Source organism: Amblyomma mixtum, chromosome 9, assembly GCF_055824585.1.
Source record: "Amblyomma mixtum isolate Tamu chromosome 9, ASM5582458v1, whole genome shotgun sequence".
NCBI classification, from domain to species: Eukaryota; Metazoa; Arthropoda; class Arachnida; order Ixodida; family Ixodidae; genus Amblyomma; species Amblyomma mixtum.
Genome location: NC_143020.1, coordinates 46,846,278 through 46,873,791, shown reverse-complemented (window position 1 = coordinate 46,873,791; position 27,514 = coordinate 46,846,278). Strand labels below are relative to the sequence as shown.

The 27,514-nt window shown below is 44.4% G+C and overlaps 1 protein-coding gene across 1 annotated transcript; it reads right to left on the bottom strand.

The window, feature by feature from the left end:
* Positions 1-122: 122 nt before the first annotated feature.
* LOC149328898 (uncharacterized) lies at positions 123-26,465 on the bottom strand. Its single transcript, XM_089559132.1, has 7 exons — positions 26,361-26,465; positions 21,595-21,718; positions 15,400-15,462; positions 11,958-12,011; positions 8,171-8,221; positions 3,179-3,235; positions 123-160 (listed from the first exon to the last, which is right to left on the bottom strand). Exons 1-7 carry the CDS (start codon positions 26,463-26,465, stop codon positions 123-125), a joined length of 492 nt encoding a protein of 163 aa, XP_089415258.1.
* Positions 26,466-27,514: the final 1,049 nt, after the last annotated feature.

The window sequence follows — 27,514 nt, the reverse complement described above, 5'->3', positions numbered from 1 at the left end:
GCAGGAGGCACAGTGGAAAGACGGGAATATTCCTCCCCAAGTTTCCAGAAGAGGAAGTAGAGGGAAAGTTCTAGAAGGAGGAGAGAAATAAAGGGTGGCGGGTGGCCTAGTGGATTTGAAGGTTATGGCAACAGCGCAGGAATGCGCAGCCGGAAGGCAGCTGCCGCGGGAAGAACCCAAAATGCAGCTACCGTGAAAGGAGACTGTAACCGCGATGGGCGACGAATATGCCACCTGAGGGTGGTTTCACGGTGGAATGCAGGGCTCCATGGTGAAATCAGTTACAGCCGCTCTCGCTGAGTCCAACGATGAGCCGGTAAACGCAGCTGTAGAATAATTTTTTAGAAGCTCTACTTCAATCGCTTGCAAAATACTCCCGGGCTAAAACTGACGCCTGGCATCTCTCAAACAAGAAGGACAGCTTTCATTATTTGAGGAATTTATTAAGGAAACGCGTGGATCGTGCGTTTCGAAATAAATGCCGCCTTACAAGGAAAATCAGAAATCTACTCCGTTCCGACATATCAAAATAAAGCTGAGGTAGATAATGTCCTTTTACGAGTTATACAAAGAATAGGTTGGGGCAACCGAAAAGGAGATAAAAATAATGAGCTTCGTCCTGCACCACATACGTACAAGAGACTTGACCCAATTCGAAAATAAAAGAATATCTCGCTGTCCCCATTCACAGCCTTTCTTCCAACCCATTCCCTACAACCATTCATCCCATCCATTTCTCCACCCCTTCCGTTACTTCCCAGGGCAGATCAGGGGAGTCTCCACGGGCTCGCTCCCCCGGCTGAGGGTCGCTATAGCAGCTTTTCCCTTTTCTTTTTACTTTTCCACCTACCGGTGCTGAAAATACAATTTGCATACGGGCCTATTTTTTTATTTTCGAATTGAGTTAAGCCTTTGGTACGTATGTGGTGCAGGCAGATGCTTATTATTTTTATTTTCTTTCAGGTTGCCCCCACCTATTCTTTGTATAACTCGTAAAAGGACACTATCTTGCACGCGCCCGCGTGCGGAAGGAGATAGCATGTATTTGAAGCCTTTTGATGTTTTGACATGCCTTCCGTGCCGGATTTCGTGGGTCCACCCTGAGTATGAACCCAGGCCTGCCACCGCTCAGGCATCGGACCTCACGCGCGTCTCCTGGGAGTCGCTGCCACTCCCATGGGGTTTTGCATCCCCAGAGGATGGGTCCCGGCCGTCCCATCCCCACTGCTGGCATTGCACCGGAACAAAGCCTCGTAGCCGAAAATACACTGGCCCGGATCCGTTGCCGGGGGCGGGGGGGGGTGCACGATCAGGCCGCACAGTCAGATTTCCCCCTCTTACGAGTTATACAGCCTTACTAAGCAGAAAGAAAACTCACTATGCTCCCTCTATATCGGCCGATTTCATAAATAACAGTACGGAGAACTGCCGCCGTAAGGCAAATTAGAAAGAGCCCAAAATATCCGCACAAAACATACTAAAATGACTGCCACGCGAGAGTCAGTGATGTTGAGTGTTCATCAAGTAAAGCATTTATTAGGCTGGGCTTCGGACAGTCTTTGTTTGAATAATTAGCCTTGAGCACTAAAAAAAGGATATTTATGCGTAGGCTGCGCTTCGCTGCGTGATGTGCTCAGGTAAGAGAAAGCGGCCAAGACGCTGTTAAGAAGACGGTATTTGATGGCGGCAGATGCGGCGGCTTTGGCGGATTCGTAGACGACGGAGACAGAGAAGAAATGCAGCTTTCCATTTCCCACACACTTGCTGTACGTGGCACACAATTCAAACGCGTTTAGAACGGCCTTAGGGATTCGCGACACAAGCGGTCTAAGCACTCTGTTTGCACCAGTGTATCGCAGATCGACCTCGCGTGGCTGAATACATTTTCACGCCTCTCACGCTCGCATTCAGAGGTCACGTTGCGATACGTTGCAAACCTTGGGTTTTTCACCTGCAACACCAGCGGCAGCATGATCTTGCGTGCCCTACCGTCGTCTATCAACGCCAATTGTCGCTGGTGTCCTTGAATGCTCTCGCTGGACCGAAGTCTGGGGCCCTGCGCATGTGCATCCAACGGCTTCCGCGCTTACCAGGCGGCACTGCAGGTGCTGTGGTGAGCTCATTCACACAGCCTAAGCCTTCAGAGAATCCTTCGTGCGCCGCATTCGTCGCTGACGGGCAGCGGTGCCTTGCAACCAATGGTACAGTTCGACCTGGCACCATAACTGTCAGCTTCGGGCAAATGTCTAGGGGAATCCCCCAAGGTGGAGTAGATTTGTAATAAGGAAGTAATTACTCATTGACGTCCACACAAGCGCAGCATTACGGCAACAAAGGAAAGCTACCAGCTTTCTCAGAAACGTCGCAGTTAAAGAAAAATTCGTCCTGGTCCGGGGTTCGACCACGGGACCACCGCTTCAGCGGAGCAGTCGCTCTACCAACTGAGTAACCGGGAAGGAAAGGTTATGGTAGGGCGAGAGCGAATTGATCAATAACTCGAAGTGGGAACAGTGTTCGTTAAATTTCTAGCGGAATCCCCCAAGGTGCAGTAGATAAATGGAGTAGCAGATAGATTATACCTATAAGCTTCCTGTTGCTTGTTTGCGTTGACCCTTGGAGCCTCGATGTACAGCGCAACGACGAGCAGAAGCTTCCGCCCTGGTTTTTCCTGCGGATTTGCTTGCCGCGACTGCGCGTCTGCTCCTACACTTTTCAAATTATTGCAACACCAGGCGCCATGCATCGCGCATCCTGTCATCTTGAAGTGGGCCTTTCGTTCACCCATGACCACGTCCCCACGAACGTGACCGCGGTGTTATCCCTGGGAAACAGCGGGATGAATCCTACGCGTGGTCACTCGTTGAGTGCGGCTTACAAAGCAGTGTCGCTGTGAGAAATTGCGCGAATCATTCCATGATAGGATGGAATGCTCTGAAACTATAACAGAAACAAAGTTCTTTCTCATCATTCCTTTGAAGGTCTCTTGTTCCTTTCGTTGCAACTGAACGCCTCTTTTTCGCAGTGCGTACTTGCCTGCCCACGAAATTCGGAAATAAGTCAGCACGAGAAATGTACTAGCTGTCGAGGCTGCTAAGAGTACCACGTAGGTCTTGCCATATGTGTCTCCGAGTCGCTGAAAATGTTACAAATAATAAAATATGTAATAATCGGGACTCACCAGCAGTTGAAATTGTCTGGTTTCTGGATGCCCCTTCGCTGGAGTTGTCTTCATCAGCTATAAAAACATTCAGCAAGTGTAAGCATGGCGATTTTTAGCACAAATGCAAAATCGTAATAACCGCCTCAGTTTCACTTTGTCTATCTTGATGTTCATGGGAACCTTTCGGTGCTCCTACTGAGCGCATTCGTTGCTTTATACACTGTGTTTTTATGAGGCAGCTGATATAAGAACGACAAATGACAACAACCTCAAAAAGGCCTCTCGCTTGCACTCGGAACGGCTCCACCCGTAACAAATAATAGAAATAAGTGGACATTTCTCTACGCCGTCTACAACTACAGCTACCTGCTGCGAAAAATAACCGCATGAGCAAGAAGTTGTAAAGCCAAAACCGTTCTCTGGCAATGCAGTAATTGCAGTTCAGGCTTATCAGCGATATTATGAAGCTTTCATTAGAAAACTCTCCCTTCAAAAGTCGACAAGTGGTGTTTTTGCGCTACATGCAGTTCGATTGATTGATTGAACCCACGTTTATTCCACATTAGAATGCGCCGAAGGCGCTAAGGAGGAAGGGGAGGTGGTATTGTAGAGGAGAAGGGGTAAGGCTGCCTCCGCTTCCTTAAAACTTCCAGGAGGCAGCTGAGTGGAGGTTGCGTGCCTCTCGTGAGCACTGCGGAGCCGATCGCCGACCAGCGGCGCCTCCGACTCCTGGATGAACACCTGTCGCTATCCTGCTTTGCACTTCCAGAAGGTTCTGCGCCCAAACAGAGAGTTTACTCTGTTTGAGGCTCTATGGCCCCTTCTTAGCCATTTAAATTTCGCACGCTCTCTTCTAGTGATGTAGAAGCGTGCTTGTGCAGTGCATCTGTGCATTACCGAACTGTTGCTCAAGGGTTGTACCATGTGATCGCTGAAGTAATGACTTGATAACGGCAGCGAAAGCAGCGTACCAGGGGAATGCCGGCTAGAACACTGCTCGGACGTGATCACGCGCTAGGTGACCAGCGCAAGCCATCGGGATGTAGTATAACGCGATTGCAAGTAGATCACTTCTGTCTTAACCTACTCTCTAAAGCTGCACTAACGCGGTTTATTGTCGCATGACCGCAGCAACTCGCACAGGACCTTTAGTTAGCCGAAGCATTTCTTTATCATGGATCATCATTTCGGGAGCGGACCTGAGGCAAAACGCAAAGGCGCCCTTGTTTTGTGCGAAATCAGTACACATTGCGCACACTCAATTTGTGTAACTCGATAAAACGGGTTAATTTTCAACCATAAAAGACAAGTTGCGTTAACAAAATGTTCCTCACCTAATTATTTCACTTCTTCGTACTAATTCTTTAATCTTTCATTCTGCTTGCCATATTGCGATTTCGTTTCCAACTTTATACAAACCTTAAGATGCGTTTACTCAAGCTGGAGAGCATACCTCCAGTAGGATTACAATGTCAGTCTTTAAAATTGTTTGAGCACTATCACGAGCATGATTCTCTAAAGTAATTTTTGTTCTAAACTTTCATTTTCGACGCACACTGTTAGACTTTCTCGTGAACTAATAACTGGCATTCTGAGATAATTAATAAAATATAATCCATCAAGAGAGAGAGACACACATTTTGCGAGTAAATAGCCCCATATAGCTTTCCCCTCGGTTTTACTGACATTTTTACCCCGTAAGCTAGTTTATTGCTATGAAAATTTGCGTTTGCGATACGAAGTCTTCATGCTAAAGTCCAGTTTTTGCATGTGTCCCAAACCTTCAACACAGGAAATAACGAAAAAAGTCCTAACATTTATGAGATTTTAAACGTTACAATGGTCAGTGCGTGGTTATATTTTTGTTGTAAGGAAGGAGCATGTATCCCGTCCTTAGAGCAAGAATTGGTCTTGCAATCCTGTGCTATCAAAGTCGCAAAAAAGGACTGCCCATCAAAACAAATAAACAGAAGTTCTATGCTAGATAAAAAGAAAGGAGTGGATAAGGTTGCATGTTTACTCCCTTAAAAATGCGTAAGCGTATACAATGTTTTGCCGAACGCCAGAAAGCGAAAGCTTTACAGGCCTAGAAGGAGTCAAAGCCACCGGGAGACCATATTTCACCTTCAAGCGGAGGAGTGGTGGGGGCGTGTCTGTCACGAGACTAACCACGTGGTTCGCCACAGCTCCAGCCGCGCGCCCGACGCCGCCGCTCTGAGCACCGTCGTCTTGCCAGCTGTGTTCACGTGAATAGCCACGTGACCCCTTTCGCTTTAAAAGGCGAGGGCGCCGCTCTCGCTTGCGAGCTAAAGTCACTGGAACTCTGAAAGTACCGCAACCAGCGGGCGGCGCGCGGGCAACATTGGGGTGTTGTTGCCAGAGGTGGTCCAGCTCGGCAAGCGCGTCGTCTGCTAGGCGAAGGAAGTCTCCCTTGCGGCCGCCTTGTTCATCGGTTTTCCGCAAAAATTAATCAATAAGTATTCATGATTGCGAGCTTAGATGAGGTGAGGGTTTCGAAAACCTTGAAAGCGTCACACGACAGCTGCGCAGCCTCGTATTCTTGAGCCCACAGATGTGAGCTAACAACGCAAGAAGCAGGCTTGTCCTATCGCTTCCGTGAGAAGTTCTGCAAATGCATATTTTCGGGACCCGGAAAACTTTAAAGCCGGCAGGCTGCGTACATAAACTTTAAGCCTCATTAGCCAATATCGGTGACCAGGAGGGAAAGAAGATCTCGTAAAGCAACGTCTCCGAAGACATTTAAAGCTGTCACGCTCAAACAAACGCAGACACATGACGCACAGAGACACGCACACGCACGCACGCAGACACGCACTGACAGAGACACGCATATACAGACACACGCGGTGCACAAAGACGCGCGCGCACAGATACGTACACAGACACACGCACTGACAGACACGCGCGCGCACAGATACGCACGCAGACACACGCACTGACAAAGACACGCATACACAGACACACGCAGTGCACAAAGACACGCGCGCGCACAGATACGCACGCAGACACACGTACTGACAGACACGCATACACAGACACGCGCACGCACACACAGACACGCACACACACACAGACAGGCATACACAGACAAGCGCACGCACACACAGACACGCGCACGCATACACAGACACGCGCACGCATACACAGACACGCACACACAGACACGCACACACATACACAGACACGCGCACGCATACACAGACGCGCACGCATACACAGACAGGCATACACAGACACGCGCACGCATACACGCGCACGCATACACAGACGCGCACGCACACACAGATACGCGCACGCATACAGAGACACGCGCATGCACACAGACACGCACACAGAGACAAGCGCGCGCACAGACACACACGTGCGCGCACAGACACGTACATGCACGCAGACATTCGCTCAGATAGAGGCACACGCACACAGACAGACACACACGCATACAGACGCGATACTGAACGTTATACTTCGTAAAACACGGCGTCCAACCACCTCGGAAGCACTGCGCCCCGTCGGCTCCTAGAGCGAGTGGACCATCTATGGAGGCGCCTAACCACTTGATCGCAACTGGCCAATAGGCGGCGCGGCGGCGAAGAGAAAACAGCTGCGGTACTTTCAGAGTTCCAGTGACTTTATTGCGAGCCTGCCAGATTTTCGCTATGGACGAAGCGAGGGACTACGGCACCTCTTTCTATCTTTCTTCTTTCACTCCCACCTTCCTCCATTTCCTTACGGCGCGGTTCAGGTGTACGCCGAGATATGTGAGACAGATACTGCCCCATTTTCCTTTCCCCAAAAAACCAATGTAACCAATTTACGAAGCGAGTCAGTTGCAGCCGATGTCTCCTCGCAGGCGGCGGGACGAGTCTGATAATCTGGCGGACGCTGCCAACTGTTTGAGGGATTTAACGAATAGAAGGGAGCGGAAATGTGCGAAGCTGGCGGCAGAGACCGACGAAGAGCGGGAGCATCGCCTGGCTCAGCGGCAATTGAAAGACGACGAAGTACCAGAACGGTTTAGTGAGGAGAAGAAAAACAAGAGCGGTGGCGGCTGCAGCTGCGGTGGATTCTAATCTTAGTCTATGTCTCTGTCTAAACAGCAGTTAATCAAGCATAACCACGGCATAATAAAGCTTTCGGTTGTATATAAAGGCATAGCTGAGCTAAGCCACAGTCAATTTATTGTTCCGGGAATATTTTTATTGAGCCTCGGACCACTTCCTGCTTGAAGAGAATCAGCGAAAGCTGGCGCGTCACCTGCCCCGGCACCTAATCAAATACTGCGCCAAATGCTTCTCTTGCCAAAACCAGTACGTAACCTGAATCAGCGCTTTTGGAATTGGTTCTTGAGACCAGACGTCTGCACAGGTGCAAACCTTTTAAAACACCGCGCCGTCAATACCCGTAGCTCTCTGGGGCTAGTGTCACCATCAGCAGCCATGTTTAATTACAAAAGTCTAAACCGTGTATAACAACCACGCATTCGACGGTTTCATCCTCTTAGTGGCACGAGATTTTCAACAATTACGAACTACTGTAATGCCAAATGGCGCTGTGGGTAAAAGATAAATAAATAACGAAGACGCCTATAATGCATTCCGCAAAAGTACCAAAATCGCGGTCAGCTTTGATGCAAGCTCACCCAGCTAATTATTTTCGTCTCGTTAACTGTGTGAGCTTCCAGCGGCCAGTACATTTAACAGCAAGATTTGAGTGAAAATGATTAGCCCCCGGCGTAGGCAAAGTCTATTGAATAGAAGAATAATACAGCGTATTTCGGTGCACATAGTAAATTTTTACTTAGCGCAGTTGATGTTTTTCTGCGCAGTAGGACAAATGTAAAAATATATCAGGAAGCAGAATTTCAGTTGAATCATGATAGCATCGAAATGTATTTCGCCAGGCCAGCACGTCTTTTATAGGACAGCCTGACTTGTTTAACCTTTAAGTGAGGGATACGTAACAAAAAAGACATGCTTTTCAGATCCTTACCAGAATCGTCTTCCTCCGATAACTTGCGCTCTTCAATTTCTGGATCATAACCTGGCAAAAACCCAAATTATTTTGCTGCGGCAGTGCACCAGTGCATAAAAATCAATAATAATGACAGCACAGAGCTATATAAACGGCTGGGGATATTCATACTCTGCTTTGCGAAAGACATAATATCAGAAACTGACACTGGTTTTAAATGTTGCTTTGGATAAATTATTCCTTGAACATGTTTCCCATAAAAAAAGAGATTGCATTTTGCTTTCAACATTTTCTGCTATAATAAAGCCAAGAAATTATATTCAAATAAACCTGGAATGATGCTAAAAAAAATTACAACGTTCTCTCACATGGGCCCTTTAGATACTTTCAGGTTTGACACCCTCTATAAATTAATTTTAATGTTTTTCCTCCAAGTTTTGATTGTGTTCTGCATTTTTACCTCCCCTGTTTTCTTGCAATTGCTTGTAAGGTCAGGTTGAAGAGTGTCAAAGATAAGCACGTATGCGACAACCAAGACACTTTCAAATTGCATAAAATCATCAGTTTTGTAAAGAACTTCTTTATAATCACAGACACTCAGTTTTCCTGTAAAACGGCTTTTACAGCAGCTGCATTCGGCTGATTCATTCTTCGTAGACAAAATAAATATTTTATTTTGGTCTTTCGAATTGGTAACATATGTCTAGTACGCCGAAGTTTTGAAATGGAATATTATGTGAAGATTGTTGAATAGGGCAGGAAATTTTATTACGTGGTGGCAAAAGAACGCCATTTTAAGAACGCCATCAAGACCATTATTGTTTAACTGTCATGCCTATCCCTCATGTAATTCCCCATACCAGGGGCCTTCGAGGTATCAAATAAAAAAAAAGAAAAATTCAGGGGGCACTTTGGCTCTCTAAAGTGGCTCAAGGCGCAAGTGTTTCCTGGCGCACTTTGTTTTTCTTTTATAATTTCAGTTTTTTATTGTTACGTTTTTTTCTTATTTTTGTTGTCTTTCTTATTTTATTTTGTTACTTTTATTTTATTTATGAAACCCATGCTTTCACCAGATGCGCCCTTTATTCATGTCCAAACGTCGAGCCTTAGTGGCGCAGTTGTAGCGTCTACACTTCAAATGCCAGAGGCCCTGGTTCGATTCCCAGCCTCGACACAGTTTTTATTTTTAAAGTAGTGACGCCGAAACGCGGAAACATTTGCTAACATTCCTTGGTCACGATAGTATGAGGCATTAAAGGCTTTCGCCTTAAAAAAATGCCCACAGTTTCAGCGGTTTATGGGTGTTTAACATCTTAAAGCAACGTAAGCTATGAGCGGCGCCGTAGTGAAAGGCTTCGGAAATTTCGACCACCTGCGGTTTTTCACTTGCACTGATATCGCATTGCACACGGACCTGTAGAATTTCGCCAGCATTGAAATTCTACCACCATCAAATTTCTCGGGAAGGGATAAAGAAGGAAATGAGAGAACAAAGGAAGAAAGAGGTGCCGCAGTGGAGGACTCCGGATTAATTTTGACCACCTGGGGATCTTTAACGTGCACTGACATCGCACAGAACACATGTGCTTTTTGCGTTTCGCCTCTATTGAAACCCGGCCCTGCCGGCGTAGTAGCAATCAATTTGTGTAAAACTACGAAATGGGTTATTTTCTCAACCGTTAAAGAGACGGTGTATAAACGAAATGTTCCCCATCTCAGAATTTCACGCCTTCTTCGTACTAATTATTGATTGCTTTCATACTTCTTGCAATGATAGGATTTCACTTACAACTTTAAACGTGCCTTAAGATGCGCATACACTCACTGAAGAACATACCTTTAGAGGAATGATTGCAACGATAGATTTTAAAGTAATATTAGCATTATCAAAAACTCCACTGAATAAGCAAATATTTGTTCTCAACTTTCATTTTGGTGGGCAATGTTAGACGTTTTCGTGAATTATGTACCTTATTCTGCGATATTTAATAAAATATAATCGAAAAAGAGACACACATATTTTGCGAGTAACTACTGGCATATGCTTTCCCCCTCGGTTTTACTTAAATTTTTGTTCCATCAGCTCCTTTATAGCAATGAAATTTTCTTTTGCGGCAAGAAGTCTTCATACTAAAACCCAGTTTTTTCCATGTACGTGTCCCATACCTTGAAAATAGGAAGTAACGAAAAAATTTCAAACTTTTATAACATTTCATAAATTGGTGCGCAATTGTGCATTTGTTGTAACGAATGAAAGCGTATCCCGTGCTTATAAAAAAAATTATCTCATAATCTTTTGATGGCTAAGTTACAAAAAAGACTGCCCATGAAAACAAATAAAAGAAGGTCAATGTTAAATGTAAACAAAGGAGTGGATAAGGTCGCATTTCTTCAGTCCATAAAAAATGCGTAAGCCTATTCGCGGTTTTATCGAACGCTTTTGAGCGAGAGCTTTACTGACCTAGAAGGACGCAAGGTTACCGGGAGGCCATATTTGACTTTCAGGCAGAGGAGTAGCCGAGGGGGGGGGGTCTGTCACTTGACTAACCACGTGGTTCGCCGCAGCTGTCGCCGCGTGCCCGCCGCCGCTGATGCGCCCACCGTCGTCTTGCCAGTTGTGGTCAAGTGACAAACCACATGACTCCGAGAGCTGAAGGCTCCCTTCTCGCGTGCGCACCTGCCAGTTTCTCGGTAGGGACCAAGAGAGTCGGTTGGAGACGACGTCTTCTTCTCGCAGGCGGCGGGCCGAGTCTCACCATCCGGCTGACATTACCAACCATGCGAGGGATTTAGCGAATAGAAGGGAGCGGAAAAGTGCCAAGATGGCAGCAGAGACCGACGAAGAGCGAGAGCATCACATGACCCAGCGGCAGTTGAATGACACCGAAGGTCGAAAACAAAGAGCTGTCGAGCTTTCTAATCTTAGTCTATGTCGCTGACTAAACAAGAGTTAATCAAGCATAACCACAGCATAGTAACGCTTTCGCTTGTACATCAAGGCATAGCTGAGCTAAGCCACACCCATTTTTCTTGTTCCAGGAACATTTTAATTTACCCTCAGTCCACTTCCTACTTGAAGAGAAGCAGAGAAGCCGGCGCGGCGCCAAATCAAACATTGCGCCAAATGCTTCGCATTCCATGCTGCCTTATCCAAACCACCGCGTCACGCGTTGCTTGAATCAGAGCTTTTTCAATGGCTTCGGGAGACGCGTCTGCTGCACAGGTGCAAACCTTTTCACACACCGTGCAATTGATGGCAGAAGCGCTTTGGGGCTAATGTCACCATCAGCAGCCATGTTTACTGACAAACGTCTAAAACGTGTATAACAACGACGCTTTCCTGGGGCATTTATCCACTGAGTGGCACGATATCTGCTGGAATTACGAAGATAGTCGCAACGAGGGCGCATATAATGTATTTCGTAGATGCACGAAAATCGCTCTCAGCTTTGGTGCAATCTCGCCGAGCTAATCATTTTCATGACCACCTTTGTGACCGTCCTGCGGACAGTACATTAACGACAAGATCTGAGTGAAAATTAATAGCCCACGGGCAATGTTTATTCAGTAGAAGAATAATCTAGCGTATTGCGGAACATTTAGTAAATTTTTAATCAGCGCAGCTGATGCTCTTCAGCACAGTAGGTCAAATGTTAGAAATACATAATGAAGCATAATTTCAGTTGAATTATGATACTATCAAAATTATTTTGCTAGGCCAGCACGTCTTCTATAGGATAACCGGACTCTAAATTTTGACTGAGGGATTCATCACAAAAAAAATACATGCTTTTCATATCCTTACCAGGAGCGTCCACTTCCGCCGATAGATAGCGCTCTTCGATTTCTGCATCAGGACCTGGCAGAAACAGAAATCATTTTTCTGTGGCAGTGTACGCGTTCAAAAGAAAATAATAATGATTGCTCTGAGCAATATAAGCAGCAAGAGATATTCATAAAATTCTGCTTTGTTAAACACATAATATCAGCAAGTGGTAATAATTTTAAATATTAAAATCTACATATCATTGCTTGAACAAGTTTCATAGCACAAACTTCGTGTTTTACCTTCACCACTTTCTTCTGTATTGAGGCGATGGAATTTTATTCAAATGAGCCTGGAATGATGCTGAAAACATTCACAAAATTTGACCACATGAGACCTTTCCATAATTACACATTTGTCGCTTTGTATAAAATATTTTCATATTTTTCTTCATGTTTTCATTGTGATCGATATTTTTACTGATTCTGTATTCTTTCAACTGCTTGCAAGGTCCTCTTGATGAGTCTACAAGGTGAGGACGTACGCGACAACCTAGAGACTTTCAAATAGTATAAAGACATCAGTTTTAAAAGTACTTCTTGATAATCACAGAAGCTCAGTTTTCCTGTAAAACAGCTTTACAGCAGCTCCATTCGTCTGATTTCTTCTTCGTAGAGAAAATAAATATTTCAGTTTTTTCTTTCTGATTGTTAAGATACGTCGAGTACGCCCAAGTTTCACACGAGATATTATGTGAAGATTGCTTGAATAGGGCAATAAATTTTATTATTTGGTGAGAGAAGAAAAATATGTCGACAGCTCATGCGGTTTATGGGTGTTTAGCGTACTAACGCCACTCAGGGTATGAGCGGCGCCGTAGTGAAGTGCTCCGGAAAATTCGACAACCCGGAGGTCTTTACGTGCACTGACATCGCATAGTACACGGGCCTGTAGAATTTCGCTTCCATCGAAATTCGACCGCCAACGAAATTCTAGCGAAGGGATGAAGGAGGCAGTGAGAGAAGAAAGGAAGAAAGAGGTACCGTAGCGGTGGACTCCGGAATAATTTTGACCACCTGGAGATCTTTAAAGTGCTCTGATATCGCACAGGACATGGGCACCTTTTGCGTTCCTCCTCTATGAAATTGGTTATTTTTTCAACCGTAAAAGACATATTTACCAACAAAATATCCCGCAGCTCAGGATTACACTCCTTCTTCGTAATAATTCTTGACTCCTTTCATTTTGCTTGCAGTGTTAAGATTTTATTTAAAACTTTACACATGCCTTATGATGCGCATACACTCACCGGAGAACATACCTTTAGAGGAACGATTAGAATGATAGTTTGTAAAATAATTTGAGCATTATCAAAAGCTTGATTTAGTAAGCTAATAGTTGTTCTCAACCTTCATTTTCGGCGGGCACTGTTACACTTTTTCGTGAATTAGGTGCTACTATTCTACGATATTAAATAAAAAGTATTCTAGAAAGTGACGCTGACATATTTTACGAGCAAATACTGGAATATGCTTTCCTCCTCGGTTTTATTGAAATTTTTGTCCATCAGCTCGTTTATAGAAACGAAAATTGCCTTTGAGACGACAAGTCTTCATGCTAAAACCCAGTTTCTTTTGTTATGTACGTGTCCCATACATTGAAAATAGGAAGTAACGAAAGAATTCCAAACTTTTTTAACAATTCATGCCTTTCGAAGGTCGGGGTGTCATTCTGCTTTTGTTATAAAAAATGAACCTGTATCCCGTGCTTATAACAAGAAATTATCTCCGAATTTTTCGCTGACTAGGTTTCAAAAGGGACTTCATGTGAAAACAAATAAAAGAAGGTCGATGTTAATTATAAACAAAGAAGTGGATAAGGTCGCAATTCTTTACACCCTAAAAAAATGCGTAAGCCTATGCGTAAAAATGCGTAAGCAGCCGCTTGCCCACCGCCGCCGCTGCGCCCGCCGTCTTCTTGCTAGCTGTGGTCACGCGCCTAGCCACACGACTCTGTTCGTTTGAAAAAGCGAAGGCGCCGCTCTCGCATGCGCAGCTGCCAGTTTCTCGGTATGGATAAAGAGAGCCGGTTGGAGACGACGTCTTCTTCTCGCAGGCGGCAAGCCGAGTCTGATCATCCAGCTGACATTGCCAACCATTCGATGGATTTAGCGAATAGAATCGAGCGGAAAGGTACCAAGATGGCGGCAGAGACTGACAAAGAGCGGGAGTTAGTTTATTGGTTTATTGGGGTTTAACGTCCCACAGCAACTCAGGCTATGAGGGACGCCGTAGTGGAGGGCTCCGCAAATTTCGACCATCTGGGGTTCTTTAACGTGCACTGACATCGCACAGCACACGGGCCTCTGGAATTTCGCCTCCATCGAAATTCAGCCGCCGCAGTCGGGATCGAACCGGCGTCTTTCGGGTCAGCAGCCGAGCGCTGTAACCACTGAGTCACCGCGGCGGGGCGAAGAGCGAGAGCATCACCCGGCTCACCTGGCTCAGCGCCGATTGAAAGACGCCGAAGGAAGACAAGGAAGAGACCTGGAGGCTGTAGCTATGGAGTTTCCTAATCTTAGTCTGTCTCTGTCTAAACAGCAGTTAATCAGGCATAACCACGGCATTATAACGCTGTTCCTTGTGTATCCAGGCTTAGCTGAGCTAAGCAAGGGTCTTTTTTTTTTTGTGCCGGGAACACTGTAATGTAGCGTCAGACCACTTCGTGCTTAAAGAGAAGCGGCAAAAGCTGGCGCGTCACCCGCACCGGCGCCTAATCAAACACCGCGCCAAATGCAGCGCTTGCCATAGTGCCTGATAAATACCAGCGCGTCACGCGTTGCTTGAATCAGCGCTTTTTCAATGGCTTCGGGAAACGCGTCGTCTGCACAGGTGCAAACCTTCATACACCGTGCCATCGATACTGGAAGCACTTTGGGGCTAGTGTCCCCATCAGCAGCAATTTTTATCGACAAACGTCTAAACCGTGTATAATAACGAAGCATTTCGAGCGCATTTATCCACTGAGTGGCACAAGATTTGCGGCATTAGGAAGATAGTCACAACGAAGGTGCATATAATGCATTCCGTAGAAATACCAAAATAGCGCGCAGATTTGATGCAAGCACGCCGAGATAAGCATGTTTGTCACTTTAACTTTTTCAGCTTCCTGCACACCGTACATTTAACGGCAAAATTTTTGTGGAAACTATTAGCCCACCGGCGTAGGCATGTATATTCACTAGAAGAATAATCGATGGTATTGCGCAGCAAATAGTAAATGCTTACAGTCAGCGCAGTTGATGTTCTTCAGCACAGTAGGACAAACGTTAAAAATATATAAGGAAGGAGAATTTTAGTTGAATCGTGTTACCATCGAAATAATTTTGCTAGGCCAGCACGTTTTCCATAGGATAACCTGACTGGTTTTACTTTTGAATGGGGGTTTCGTAACAACAACGACATGCGTTTCAGAACCTTACCAGAAGCTTCATAAGCGTCCTCTTGCTCCGATAGTCCGCGCTCTTTGATTTCTGGATCAGAACCTGGCAAAAACATAAATTATTTTGTTGTGGCAGTGTACCCGTGCACGAAAGTGAATAATAATGATTGCTCAGAGCGATATCAGTGGCGGGGGATATACATAATATTCTGCTTTGTGAAACACATAATATCAGCAAATGGTCATAATTTTAAATATTGGTGTCGATAAATCATTCTTTGCACAAGTTTCATAGTAAAAAATTGCATTTTCCCTTCAACACTTTCTGCCATATTGAAGCCAAGGAATTATGTTCAGATACAACTGGAATAACGCTAAACATTTAAACATTTCGATAAGATGGGAAATTGAGATAATTACCAGTTTTTACCTCGCCATAAAATATTTTTCATGCCTTTGCTTCATGTTTTCATTGTGATCTGCATGTTTACTTCCTACCTTTTCTGGTAGCTGCTTACAAGGTCCTGTTCATTTGTCTGCAAGATGAGCGCGTACACGACAACCTAGACAAGTTCTAATTGTAGAAAGTCATCTGTTTTATAAAGAACCTCTCGATGATCACAGAAGCACAGTTTCCCTGTAAAACAGCTCATACACTAGCTCCATTCGGCTGATTCCTTGTTCGCAGACAAAATAAATGTTTCATATTTTGTCTTTGTAATCGATAAAACATGCCGAGTGCGCCCGTGATTCAGAAGGAATATTATGTGAATATTGCTTGAATAAGTGCAATAAATTTTATTTTGTGGCACTAAAGAAAAACTATTCAAGAGCTTGTCAGGGCAAAAAGTTTCGCAATGACCAAAGGGCGTAATGCGATCATTCCGCCCCGCGCCAAAGCTTGCTTCGTCGTAGATTTGCTCGTATAATTACTCGGGGCCGCAACCAGTTGTCCCGATTGGTGATTTGGATTCTGATTGATGTCGAGACTATGGAGATCATGAATAAAGTGTAGACGAGAATGGAGGGAACAGAACGTCAATGAATGAGGAGCTGATCTCAAATATTCTTGACCCGGGGATGTATGACCCGCAGACGACAAGCGCCGAAGGTGATGATTGCCCATGGATGCTCTGCCAAGCATTAGCGGTTGGTGCCGTCTATTTTGCTTTCGCAGTGTGGTGGCGGCAGTCCATTCGTGGTGAGGCCGTCTGATGTACCGTGTAGGATATTCGCTTCTTCATGGTCTCGAATCGTCGGTGCAGGGGTGTGGCAGCGAAGAGTGGCTAGATTTGTTGAGGTCAGGTCGGTCTTAGGTGAAGCTGGGTGGTGGGATCCAGTAGTGCTCAACCTTTGACTGAGCCAGACAAAAGGCGTCTAAACTTTAGGGCTGCGATGAAGATGGACAGTCGACCCGCAAGATTTTAGGCGGTGGCAAGCAAAATAATCCTGGTAGAAATCAAGAGGAAGAAATAGGCTTGCGCAGGGCAGGCAATGGGAAGGCAAGATAACCGCTGGTCCTTGAGGGTAACGGAGTGGATTCCAAGATAAGGCAAGCGTAGCAGGGGGCGGCAGAATGTTAGGTGGGCAGATGAGATTAAGAAGTTTGTGGGAATACGGTGGACGCAACTGGTGAAGCAGAGGGTTAATTGGAGAGACACGGGAGAGGCCTTTGCCCTGTAGTGGGAGTAGTCAGGCTGATGATGATGATGAAACAAAATAATAGGACGGAATTTAATTAGCTCGAGCGTGACTGCTCCAACTTACGCCACTGCCGGCGACTTCGTCGCCTGCTTTGTAGCAAGCAATAATATCACGGACTGGTGACACATGACTGTCGATAAGGTAGACCGGCAGAGTTGCGTCAGACTTGAACGTTGTTTAATGGGTGATCTTGAGCTAGCCAGCGCAAACAGTTCGGCAACAGTGGTTAGTTCGCTCAGTAGTCAATTAAGCACAGAACCACCACGATTCTCAACCACGTTCCATTTGAAATCGGTGAACTGTAATATTGAACACTGCAGGAGCAGTTGACCATGGCTGCAAAACTCGCCAGAGAAATAGGGTCGATTCTCTCAGCAGAAACAAAGTGATAAATAGAAGAAATATAGTACTACGCCTGGTTACCCACCTCCTAAAGTAGCCTCGGCTGTACGGATTAAATGAAACGAAAGATAGCCGAAATATACGGTGTAAATAGAAAAGCTAGAGTTGAGTTCATTAGCGCCCATAGTTGCGCCTTCGGCTGCAGATATGTAACACTTCTGTGAGCGCATGGCATCACTGAGATCCTCTGATCGTGTCGGGAATGGCATCATAGTAGTGTTTCTTTTTTTGGTCTAGGCGCTATCATGCACTCCCAATACATCGCTTGATTTTATGATACACCGGAACCAATTTCTTAATCTTGCGAAGAAGGCTGATATCTTTATTCGGTTTGTTGGGAGCCTCACGATCCTTGCCCACCCAAGGATCGTTGCTGAGGTTCCCGGGCCCTCTTAAATCATCTTAGCAGCAGCCATTTTTTAAATTTAAATATTTTTTAAATAGGTAGTATAAAATATTCTTTCAGGCTCTCTATACCACGGGTGATTTTTCACCTTTCTATAGAAATATGCAGCAAACATTTCCACAGTCTATCATGGCACATAACAGCCTTAGTTGCCTAGGTGCCATAAAAGCCAACGCAACCCACAACCCCACGCAGGATGATGGGCACCGCGGTAGCTCTAGTTATGATGCTCGGCTGCTGACTCGAAAGATGCGAGTTAGATACGGCCGCGGCGGTTGCGTTTTGATGGAAGCGAAATGCTAGGGGCCCGTGTACTGTGCGATGTAGTGCGCATTAAAGAACCCTTGGGGGGAAATTTCCGGATCCCTTCACTACGGCGTCCCTGATAACCTGATTCACATTGGGACGTTTCACTCGCATGAATCAAACATAAACCAAAGCAGAATCAAGTACGGTGCTAACCGGCGGCGCAATTTTTTGCTGAGCCTGTGATGGCGAATGGGTGTCCAAACCCAGCCTCTTGCACCTCTATTGTAGTCCGTTTTACTTGTTAGTATGCTGTACCACACAGCTTCGGTGCGCAGCTGATCTCTGACGGTAGGGGGCGACATCAAAGTTCTGTCTTTTGGTTACCTTTGGTTGTATGACGTCGAGCGTGTTTGTAGAGCGAATGATATGACCTTGAGATAAGGCACAGAAAGTTCGTGTGGAAATACAAACATCGTAGAAGCACATGGCCGTGACAACAACTTTTCTACAGATATTTGGTTGTTTCTCTAATTACAATGCCGTAACAGGCGTGCAGGTGACTTCGAACATGAACAAAGGAATATTACAAAGATTCACGGCAATATTTAGTTGCATAAACTTTTCTTTCAGACCGGAGAATTTTCATTATTTTAGGACTTTTCTACTACAGTTTTCCGCCAGATTCAATGAATGCGCTCCCTTCGAGTGTCAGAGGGGCGCATTTGATTGCTTTCTACCCATGATGCCTCTACTACACAAACGCAACCTCGTGATTCTAGAACATGCGTGTTTTACAGACTGCAGAAAAGACGCCACCTTAAAACAAACTAGTCCTGGACCATGGCAGGATTCACTACTTCAGCTGCCCTATCGAAAAACTACACCAAAATTTTCTATCGATACAACCATTTCTTACTAATATGTTGGGGCATGGACGAATTTCCTGTACTAATGCAATATCTTTTTGTAGCGACAGAACTCTGAAAAATAGTACAATACTGCGGAGCAATCCGTCGCAACAACAGGATGATAATTTATGACAGTCTGGACATGATTCGGCCGTCTATTTTGACTCAAAGTTGTGGCTATTCTGAACATAAGGTGTTTTCTAACACATTTTCATCTATCATCCAAATATAAAGCGGTTGTAACTTGTCTCCCTTGAACAAATGGTGCATCCATATCGCGAGTGTTCAGTGCCGAGCATTCAAGTTGCGGTGCTGCAGGCGCGCTTGAAGTGACTGCCTGAATGCACAGCTGGTGCCGTGTACTGCAGTGACAGTATGTGTGATGGCCAAAATCATTATCGTTATAATCGCTCATCTATACGCCTGGTAGAATTATCTTGTACGTCCACGTGTTGGAAGGCAGCAGTGCTCCACCGCTTGCCAGTGGATTTATTTATATATTTATGCGAGTCCCACGGCTCCCCAAGTGGCATTACAGTGAGGGCGACCAACACTTAATACATGTGCAAACAGGCGACAAAGTGATGTACAGACAACGCATCGCGACATACCATCTCAATAGGTTATCAGCAAGGAATTTGCAGTGATGCTAATAATTGATTTGATATAATTTGTGGGTTTGGAACCGGAGGAGGCACGCTCTCGAAAGGTTGGAAACGGCTGCTTTCTACCATAGAAGAACAGGAGAAGATATCCAAACACAACTAACGCAAGATATCTAAAGGAGAATGTCGCGCTCAGCACGTGTACTAGTTGGCCTAGATTGATTCATAGAGTGAGACTAGCATTATTGATGACCTGCTAGCATTATTGATGACCTGCTGTATAACCGGAATGCTGTACCAGAGAAGAGTTAGAGACGAGATATTTTAGCGTAGCCCATGTCATCTATCACCGGCGCTAACGCGGCCGTCAACTGCCAGCGCACGTACGCTGGGAGATCAGGGGTTCCATGTGTACAAGCAGCTTGTTTTGTTCTACACTGCCGGCACTATTAGCGATTGCAAACTAGCGGTTGCAGAGTGCTGTAAACGCCGATGGTATATGTTATAAGATGACCTAAAATCCTTCAGTTTTACCTTAAGGTATGGAGATTGCGGTAAGCGCAGGTGACACACATTTAACTCTTTCCCTACCGCGCCCATTGAGCATCGTTAGCCCGCTAACCATAATTTCATGCCCCGATTTCAAAATCTTCTACGTTGCTAATGACCACGCTGCAGATGTAGTTTGTAGGCCAGGAACCAAAGTTTTGTTTCCGATGTAGTTTTCTTTTGTCCCGCGAGGGGGCACTTTTTAACGCGCTGCGAAGAAATGAAGACGCGGACCTGCGCTCATTGCCTGCCATGTAGCCCGCAGAAGACGCCTTCGCCGCTCGAGTTCGGAGCCTTCCGCGTTGCTTACAGGCACGATGCGCATATGGCTTTTAGCCGGAGAACTGAAGTTTTGTTTCCGATGTAGTTTTTTTTTGCCCCTACAAAACGGCATTGTTTGAAACCACACCGAAGATGCGGTGCCATCGAAGTCGCTTGGCAGCCTCCGGATGCGCGGCACGCGCTCTAAGACATAGCAAATCTCAGGACTCCGTTTCGTCTGCGACGTCGTGTGCAACAACGAGCCTGAAAATGTTGTAAGGTGCTGAAGATGATTCAGTTTTCACATCGGTGATGATGGAAACCAGCCTGAAACAAAGGCGGGCGCGCTCCGATGCACAACGATAGGGTTTCCAGTTATTATTTTGTGGCAACAGTACTATTCAAGATAGAAATGATTTTTTTTTTGCAGAGAGTCGCCAGTAGACAAACAAACATTTTGCATATTTCAGAAAATTTTTAACATTTTTTCTTTTAATATACAAGCGTGTTTATGCAAGTTTTGTTGAATTTTTTTCTAAAGTCTCGTTTTTAGCAAATAAATATTTTTGTTACAACCTGCAATTTGTTGTTTAAACGTAAATTAGTAGAAAGCACCTTTATTCAGCTTTGTTTTTAGGTATCGCAATCAATACTGAATTCAGTAGTTTTTACAGAAAAAAAACGTACTGAAACTTTCAGAAAATGGTCATTTTCCCCATGGTAGGGAAACAGTTAAACTGCTTAGTTTAAGGGTAGCAGGTACTGTCTATCATCGCCATTTTCTGGCGCCACTAGCCGTCAATGCGCATTGCCTGGCCAGCTAAGACGCACATGACGCCAGCATGCTATCTCTGCATGGCAACTGTCGGTTCCCGACCCAGTGCAGCGGAGGGTGACCTTATAACCTAAGCAAAGACTCAGCGATATTGCTGACATTACAATTGGAAAAAAGACAGCGCAACTTGAGACATTTTGCTCTTGGGCACCGGGACAGGTTGCAGCGCACGGGCTTTCCCAGCAAAATTGAAGGCTGAAAATTTATTATCGTGTGCTAAAGTACGCACAGTCGTTCTGAAACAAGAATGGCTTTATGCGATATACACATTTTTGCGTGCAAGCTGAAAATTCTTTGAAGAAAATTTAAATGTTACTTGGATTGAGGAGAGCTTTTCGTCTTTCCCGGAGTTTAACCAGTCGGTGCTGTATAATCCCTTCGTCGGACCTCAGGGCACCAACAACGGGAGCAATCCTCATGTCCTGGCTAAGAATGCCTCGCTGAAAACAGAATGGAGCGCTTTTAGTTGTTCACATAATGTGCTGCAGGAATACATGACAGCACTGTCGAGAGTGAACCATTTGTGATGATTACTTTGCTAAGTTTGCACGCTTGATTTTGCCCTCTATACTGGCATAAAAATGCTGCCTCTTCAGTACGGCTGAGCCAACGTACACATTTTTTTCTTCATCTGCCAAATAACCCAGTGAAGTTTCTTCTTCAGCGTCTTGGAACTCTAGCTGCATGGGTCCTTTTCGATGTTTTCATCTCGACAAGGGCTAGCCTAGTGAACTTCATTGCTCAAACATCTGTCCCTGTGTTGCAACTGCTATACCTCTGGAGGTGAGAGTTCCATTGAGGAACACCTAAAGGGCATTAGGAAAATTTTGCGTTGGTGTGAACAAGCAGGAGACCCCATTCTAGCGATAGAAACCTGGTTTAACAAATAAAGTTCTTTTGTTTTCACTCTTTATCAAATAGCAGTAAAAATAAAGAAATGGAATGTCCCTGAAGTTCTCCTCTATATAATGTGTAAGCAGGCGTTTACGTTAATGCTCTTTTCTTAATGAGGAGAGTGACTACATACATGTCAGTAATCTTGTTTTCTTACAACAACAACAAAAAACAAATATCTAAAAGAGTTGTATGGTAAAAACTTCGTACGGAAATTTAGAATCAAAACAAACAAGGGGCAGAAACATCTAGCAGGCATTAAGGACCAATTTTTTCAGCTAGTGAAGTTCGCGCTAGGAATATGTCTTAAACTTCGTTTGATGTGCCGCTCTAATTAGTTGTTAGCATAGCAAAATTTATACCTTGAACTGGTTCATCCGCCTCCGCTCTCGTTTATTCTCGTAGAGGGCGTATTCTGTATTTTCCGCTTGGCGTTTTGTAGAAATTTGAAATTGAAATCGCCCGAAATGCAGAAACAGCTGAAGCTACCAATTGCCCTCGGCACCTTTGTTTAGCAATTCTAGGCGCAAGTACCTTTTCTCATACCTCGCGATTCGGACGGAAGCATTTTTGAGCTGGAAGCCATTTATGAACACAATTTTTTCATATCAAATTTCACCATAACAATCATTATATTCGTAGATCACCGCACAGAAGTGTTGTACTTTTTTTCTATTACGGTTCTTGCTGTGATCAAAAGCATTCCCCATCGGTTTTCTACGGCAGCCTTAATTGTACGATGCGATCGATGGAAACGGTTTTAACATTTCGCTACATATCAGAAGAATGAACCATTGCCTTTAACATTTCCATGAGAATATCTTAAAATTATACAATTTTCAAAACTTTTGTTCGAGAGTGTTTGACATGTTTTTGCTAAGGAAATCTCTGGCAAGGAAGCTACTTATGATCTTAGTGCCACAAAAATGACAAAGTAATGTTTAAGTATGTTGCACGTCTGATGAAGAATAGATACATACGATTTCCAAGCCGTCTTCCAGTGGATTTATATAAACAGATGCCTTCCGCTCACTGTCATGGTATAAGTTCTTTTCCAGTAGTGCTCCATTTACCTGTTAAAGAATAAGGCAAAATAATACGAGTGAAAACTTTTCTTTCAGTACAATTCTAGAAGCAACCATTTTACAGAGGAGGCTAGTGAAAAATGGTGGTAAATTTATATCAGTAAGCCATAAATAAACTTAATTAAAGGGATCTCCAAAAGCGGACTTGGTCATCAAGCACATTTCTCTGAAAATATTTTCCTCCTGCTTCAAGTAGTATAAAAAAGGCCTCTTTTCTTTTAACACGAAAACTCCTGTCTCCGTGTGACTTCCAAGCTTACGGTTGACATCATAGCAATCTTACGTTTTTAAAAAGTTTAATCCTGTCATCTCGCAATCACAAGGCAGAGTCAACTTTCCGGCCTTAATGTTTTCTTACTTCATGTGGCAGTTGAGTACAGTACACCATTATTTGCGAACATTAGTCATTCTAAGTCGTGCAATATTACGTTTCATAGATGGTTACTTTATTTTCGTCATTCGAAGACTTGCACGAATTAAAAAAAATGTGCGCTGGAAATGTAGTTAAAACTGAACATTCTACCGCAAAAGGGAGAATTGTTGGGCCAGTTGGTTCATGATGAATATCGAAATCAGAGTGAAACTCGGCACAGAGAACGCAGCTGTGCGGGTTGTTTCTCTTCTTTGTCCTCTATTTCCCGCTGTTTTTAACATTATTAGAACATTCTATTCACGTCTGATGTTCCAATCAACATTTCGCACCGTTTTCTAGTCCAAGTTAGGAATTCAGGAGCACTTGTTGGCCTCATGAGAGCATTGTTACGACGAAGATGCAGTTTACCGCGATTATTTTCATAATTTAAGGCAACGACAGTATGCCAGCTTTGCTAATTTTGCCTTAAACAACAATTCATTATGGCTACCAAGATTAAATTTGAAGTGACGGCTTTGTTTTAAAATTTCATTGCTTTTAGGCAGATGATTGCTTGTCAGACGTGTGTATTTGAAGTTCTTGTTAACAATCATTCGCTGATCTCATTAATTTCTGAGAACGTAGTGTCTAAATGAATCAGTGGTTTATGGCTTAGAGGGGTTTAACTGCACAAAGCGACTGAAGCTCGCACATTACACGGGCCTCTGGCATTTCGCCTCTACTGAAATGCGACCGCCACGGCCGAGATCGAACCTGCGTCTTTCGGGTCGACAGGCGAGTGCTGTATCCACTGAGCCACCATGCGGCTTCTAAATAAAATATATTTGCAGAAAGAATTCCAGAAAGTAATACTGACATAAAAAAGTAACAGAAACGCGAACTGTGGCTCAGTAAAGGAGTGCTTTCTCTGATGCACACATCAGCAAGTTGCATGTATACGCCTAGTGTTAAACGCTTGCAAGCGCCTCTTGGTATATTTGCGTCTGAAATCCTTTTTCATCTTCAAATTGCAAATTGCAAGTTACAACTTGAAATTGCAATAAAAAGAACAACCGATCCGTCAATTTCTTAAATACTTCCCATTATTTTTTAATCACTTGACACCGCTACACGAAACCATAAATATTTGTAGATGAATTATCTGCTGGTTAGGTCTTGCAGAAAATTTGTTTCGAAAATGCACACCAGAGAAAAGCACAGAAAGAAAATAACAATCATAATGGTAATACCTGAGCGTAAACATGTAGACTGACGTGCCACATGAGGTTTCAATATTTACAGTCTTTCCCAGTGTACATGAAAAACACCAGAGTAATGACATGGATTGTGCAAAATTTGTTTTGAAAATATGACTGGCACCTACAAAACAATCCATAAAATATTCGGCAATTTCAAATGATTATAAAATAGTGCAAAATTCATGAAATGAATAAAGAAGCGAGCGTGTAAAAACAAAATACTGATTGATTGTATGGAGCTCGGGAATTCATGCCAGGAGCCATATTTTGTAAGTCCTTGTTTGTCGAATCATTCTTAAGTCTATCATTGGCCGGCTATCGTCAATTAGTGCACACACGCGAACTAGGTGTGCAATTCGGCATCAATCAGAATACAGTTATTAATGAAGAGGAATTCTAAAGTGTTAACCAGAGGGTGGCAGTTATGGTAAGTTTTCTCAGATCATGAATGACAGTTTACCAATATCACTCAAGAGAAAAATGTGCAACATCTCTATTTCTTCGGTACTAGCCTATTGGGCAGACACGTGGAAGCCAATGAAAGGGCTCAGCTTAAGTTAACGACAGCGCAGCGAGCTATGGAAAGAAAAATGGAAGGAGTAACGTTAACAGAGCGGAAACGGGGGAGTGGATGAGAGAAAAAACACAGGTTAATGATGTTTTAGTCAAAATCAAGAGGAAGAAAAGGGCTTGGGCGTGGCATACATTGCGAAAGGAAGATAACCGCTGATTTTTGAGGGTAACCGAGAGGATTCAAAGAGAAAGCAAGCGTATTAGGGAGCCGCAGCAAGTTAGGTTGGCAGATGAGATTAAGAAGTTTGCAGGGACCACAGCTGGCAAAGAACAGAGTTACTTCAATACACATCGGAAAGGTATTTGCTCTGCAGTGGGATTAGTAAGGCTGATGATGATCTCCTCATCATCATCAATGGCTGCTTTTGCTTTCACGTCAGAACAGATAGCGAGAAAGAAATTTTTTTCACTTGTACTGCTGTCGAGGGAGCGTTGACGTTTGAAAAACGGTTAAAAAATATACCTAAACGATCGTACTGCATTCATTTTTGCTGCAACAAATGAGCTAAGACGCTTTATGCAGGGTGCTAAATTTTCCACGTTCTAAACCTGTGTAAGTGCATGGCTCGTGCGCATTGAAGGTATGATTTTTAAATGCGTTAAAAGCACTGCAGCATAAGAAATTTCTTCAATTTCACTTACATGCGCAGACGTACTTAACGGTTTGATTGAAATCTGCGACCGCGTAAACCCTAAACGGCTCGTCTCTAAAAAATTGTTATAATAAATGATTTCCACTGTAACGTGCGAAACAACCAATTCGAAAACAAAATTTGCGAAAAAAAATGGTGAGTCTATATTTGTGTTATATAATATTTTTATGTGCTCGTTCTGTTGCTCTGCCAAAAGTACTGATTACTCCCAGGCTTTTATTTCAAACTCATACGTGAATGCTGTAGCTGTGTTAAACCGCACTCACGACTATTGAGTCAAAGTCGGTGCCAGTTGAAGAAGTGATGTAGAAGTCTTCCGCAAGGATGGAACTTTTTTGCAGGTTAAGGGTCAGGCCGTCGTGAATATGCATCTGTAGAGTATTGTCGTCCCTGCTAGGTTCCAGGATCTTCGGATATACTAGGACACCTGGGGACGTAAAAAAAAATGAAAGTTTCATGAAGTTCCAGCAATCTCACGTGCCCGAGATTTTCTCTGAGGAAAAAAAAAATCACGCAGGAAGCAAAAACGCGTTGCATTGTTTTTTTTTCATCAGCGACGACATTTATCGATGTTACATACAGGCGACCACCACTCGAGAACAAAGAGGCTAATACCAGCCAGAAAAACCGTCCGGCCAATGACACTGTTTTACTATAACAGTCCTGCGCCTGCTGGACCACTCTATGTCGTGGCAGTAGATCGACACCAACTACTTTAGAGCCGCTTCTGACGGGAATTTGCGGCTTGAGGACTGAGTGGCAGCCGGCTGTAGCATTAGGCTAATTTGTTCACGCATATCATTTCCGGTACAGTACTCGACGAATTTTTTCATGGTTGTAAACCTGACGACTCAGATATTGCCACGTATCATTTTAGTGTTTGTTCGTTCACGCTCAAGGCTGCAGGAAAGGACTGTTATCATTTTTGTTCGTGACGCGAGAAGCGACCAGTCTAATCTCGATTGATCACAGCCATGAAAGGCTGCATCTAGGTTTTTCCAGATTACTGTAGATGATCTTGTCCTGCTATCTGGAAGTTCCCTTGCCGGCTTTAAATTGAGCGATGCCGCGAGCGGCGGACATTCGTAGTTCGAAGATTGACGAGCACGCTTGTTGGAGTGATTCAGTTCTTTTGCGGGCGCAAGTCAGCCCAAATAAAGAGCTTCGTTTGCAAATCTTTCTGGTGTCTTCCTGACCGCTGGACTGCCGTCACTACAACGTGACATTTGTTGGAGGTGCGGGGTAGCCTTCTATGTACCGAACACCCCCAGAAAGTCGTGACGCCAGTCCTCTGAGTCATTCACCGGAGGACCTGACTCCAGTCCACCGCGAAAGCCGACGTCTGCTAGGCGACGCACCTGAGTTCGGGACTCTGCCGGACCCTACCCGGAAGCGAAAGCCAGCAGCAACGTCCACCATG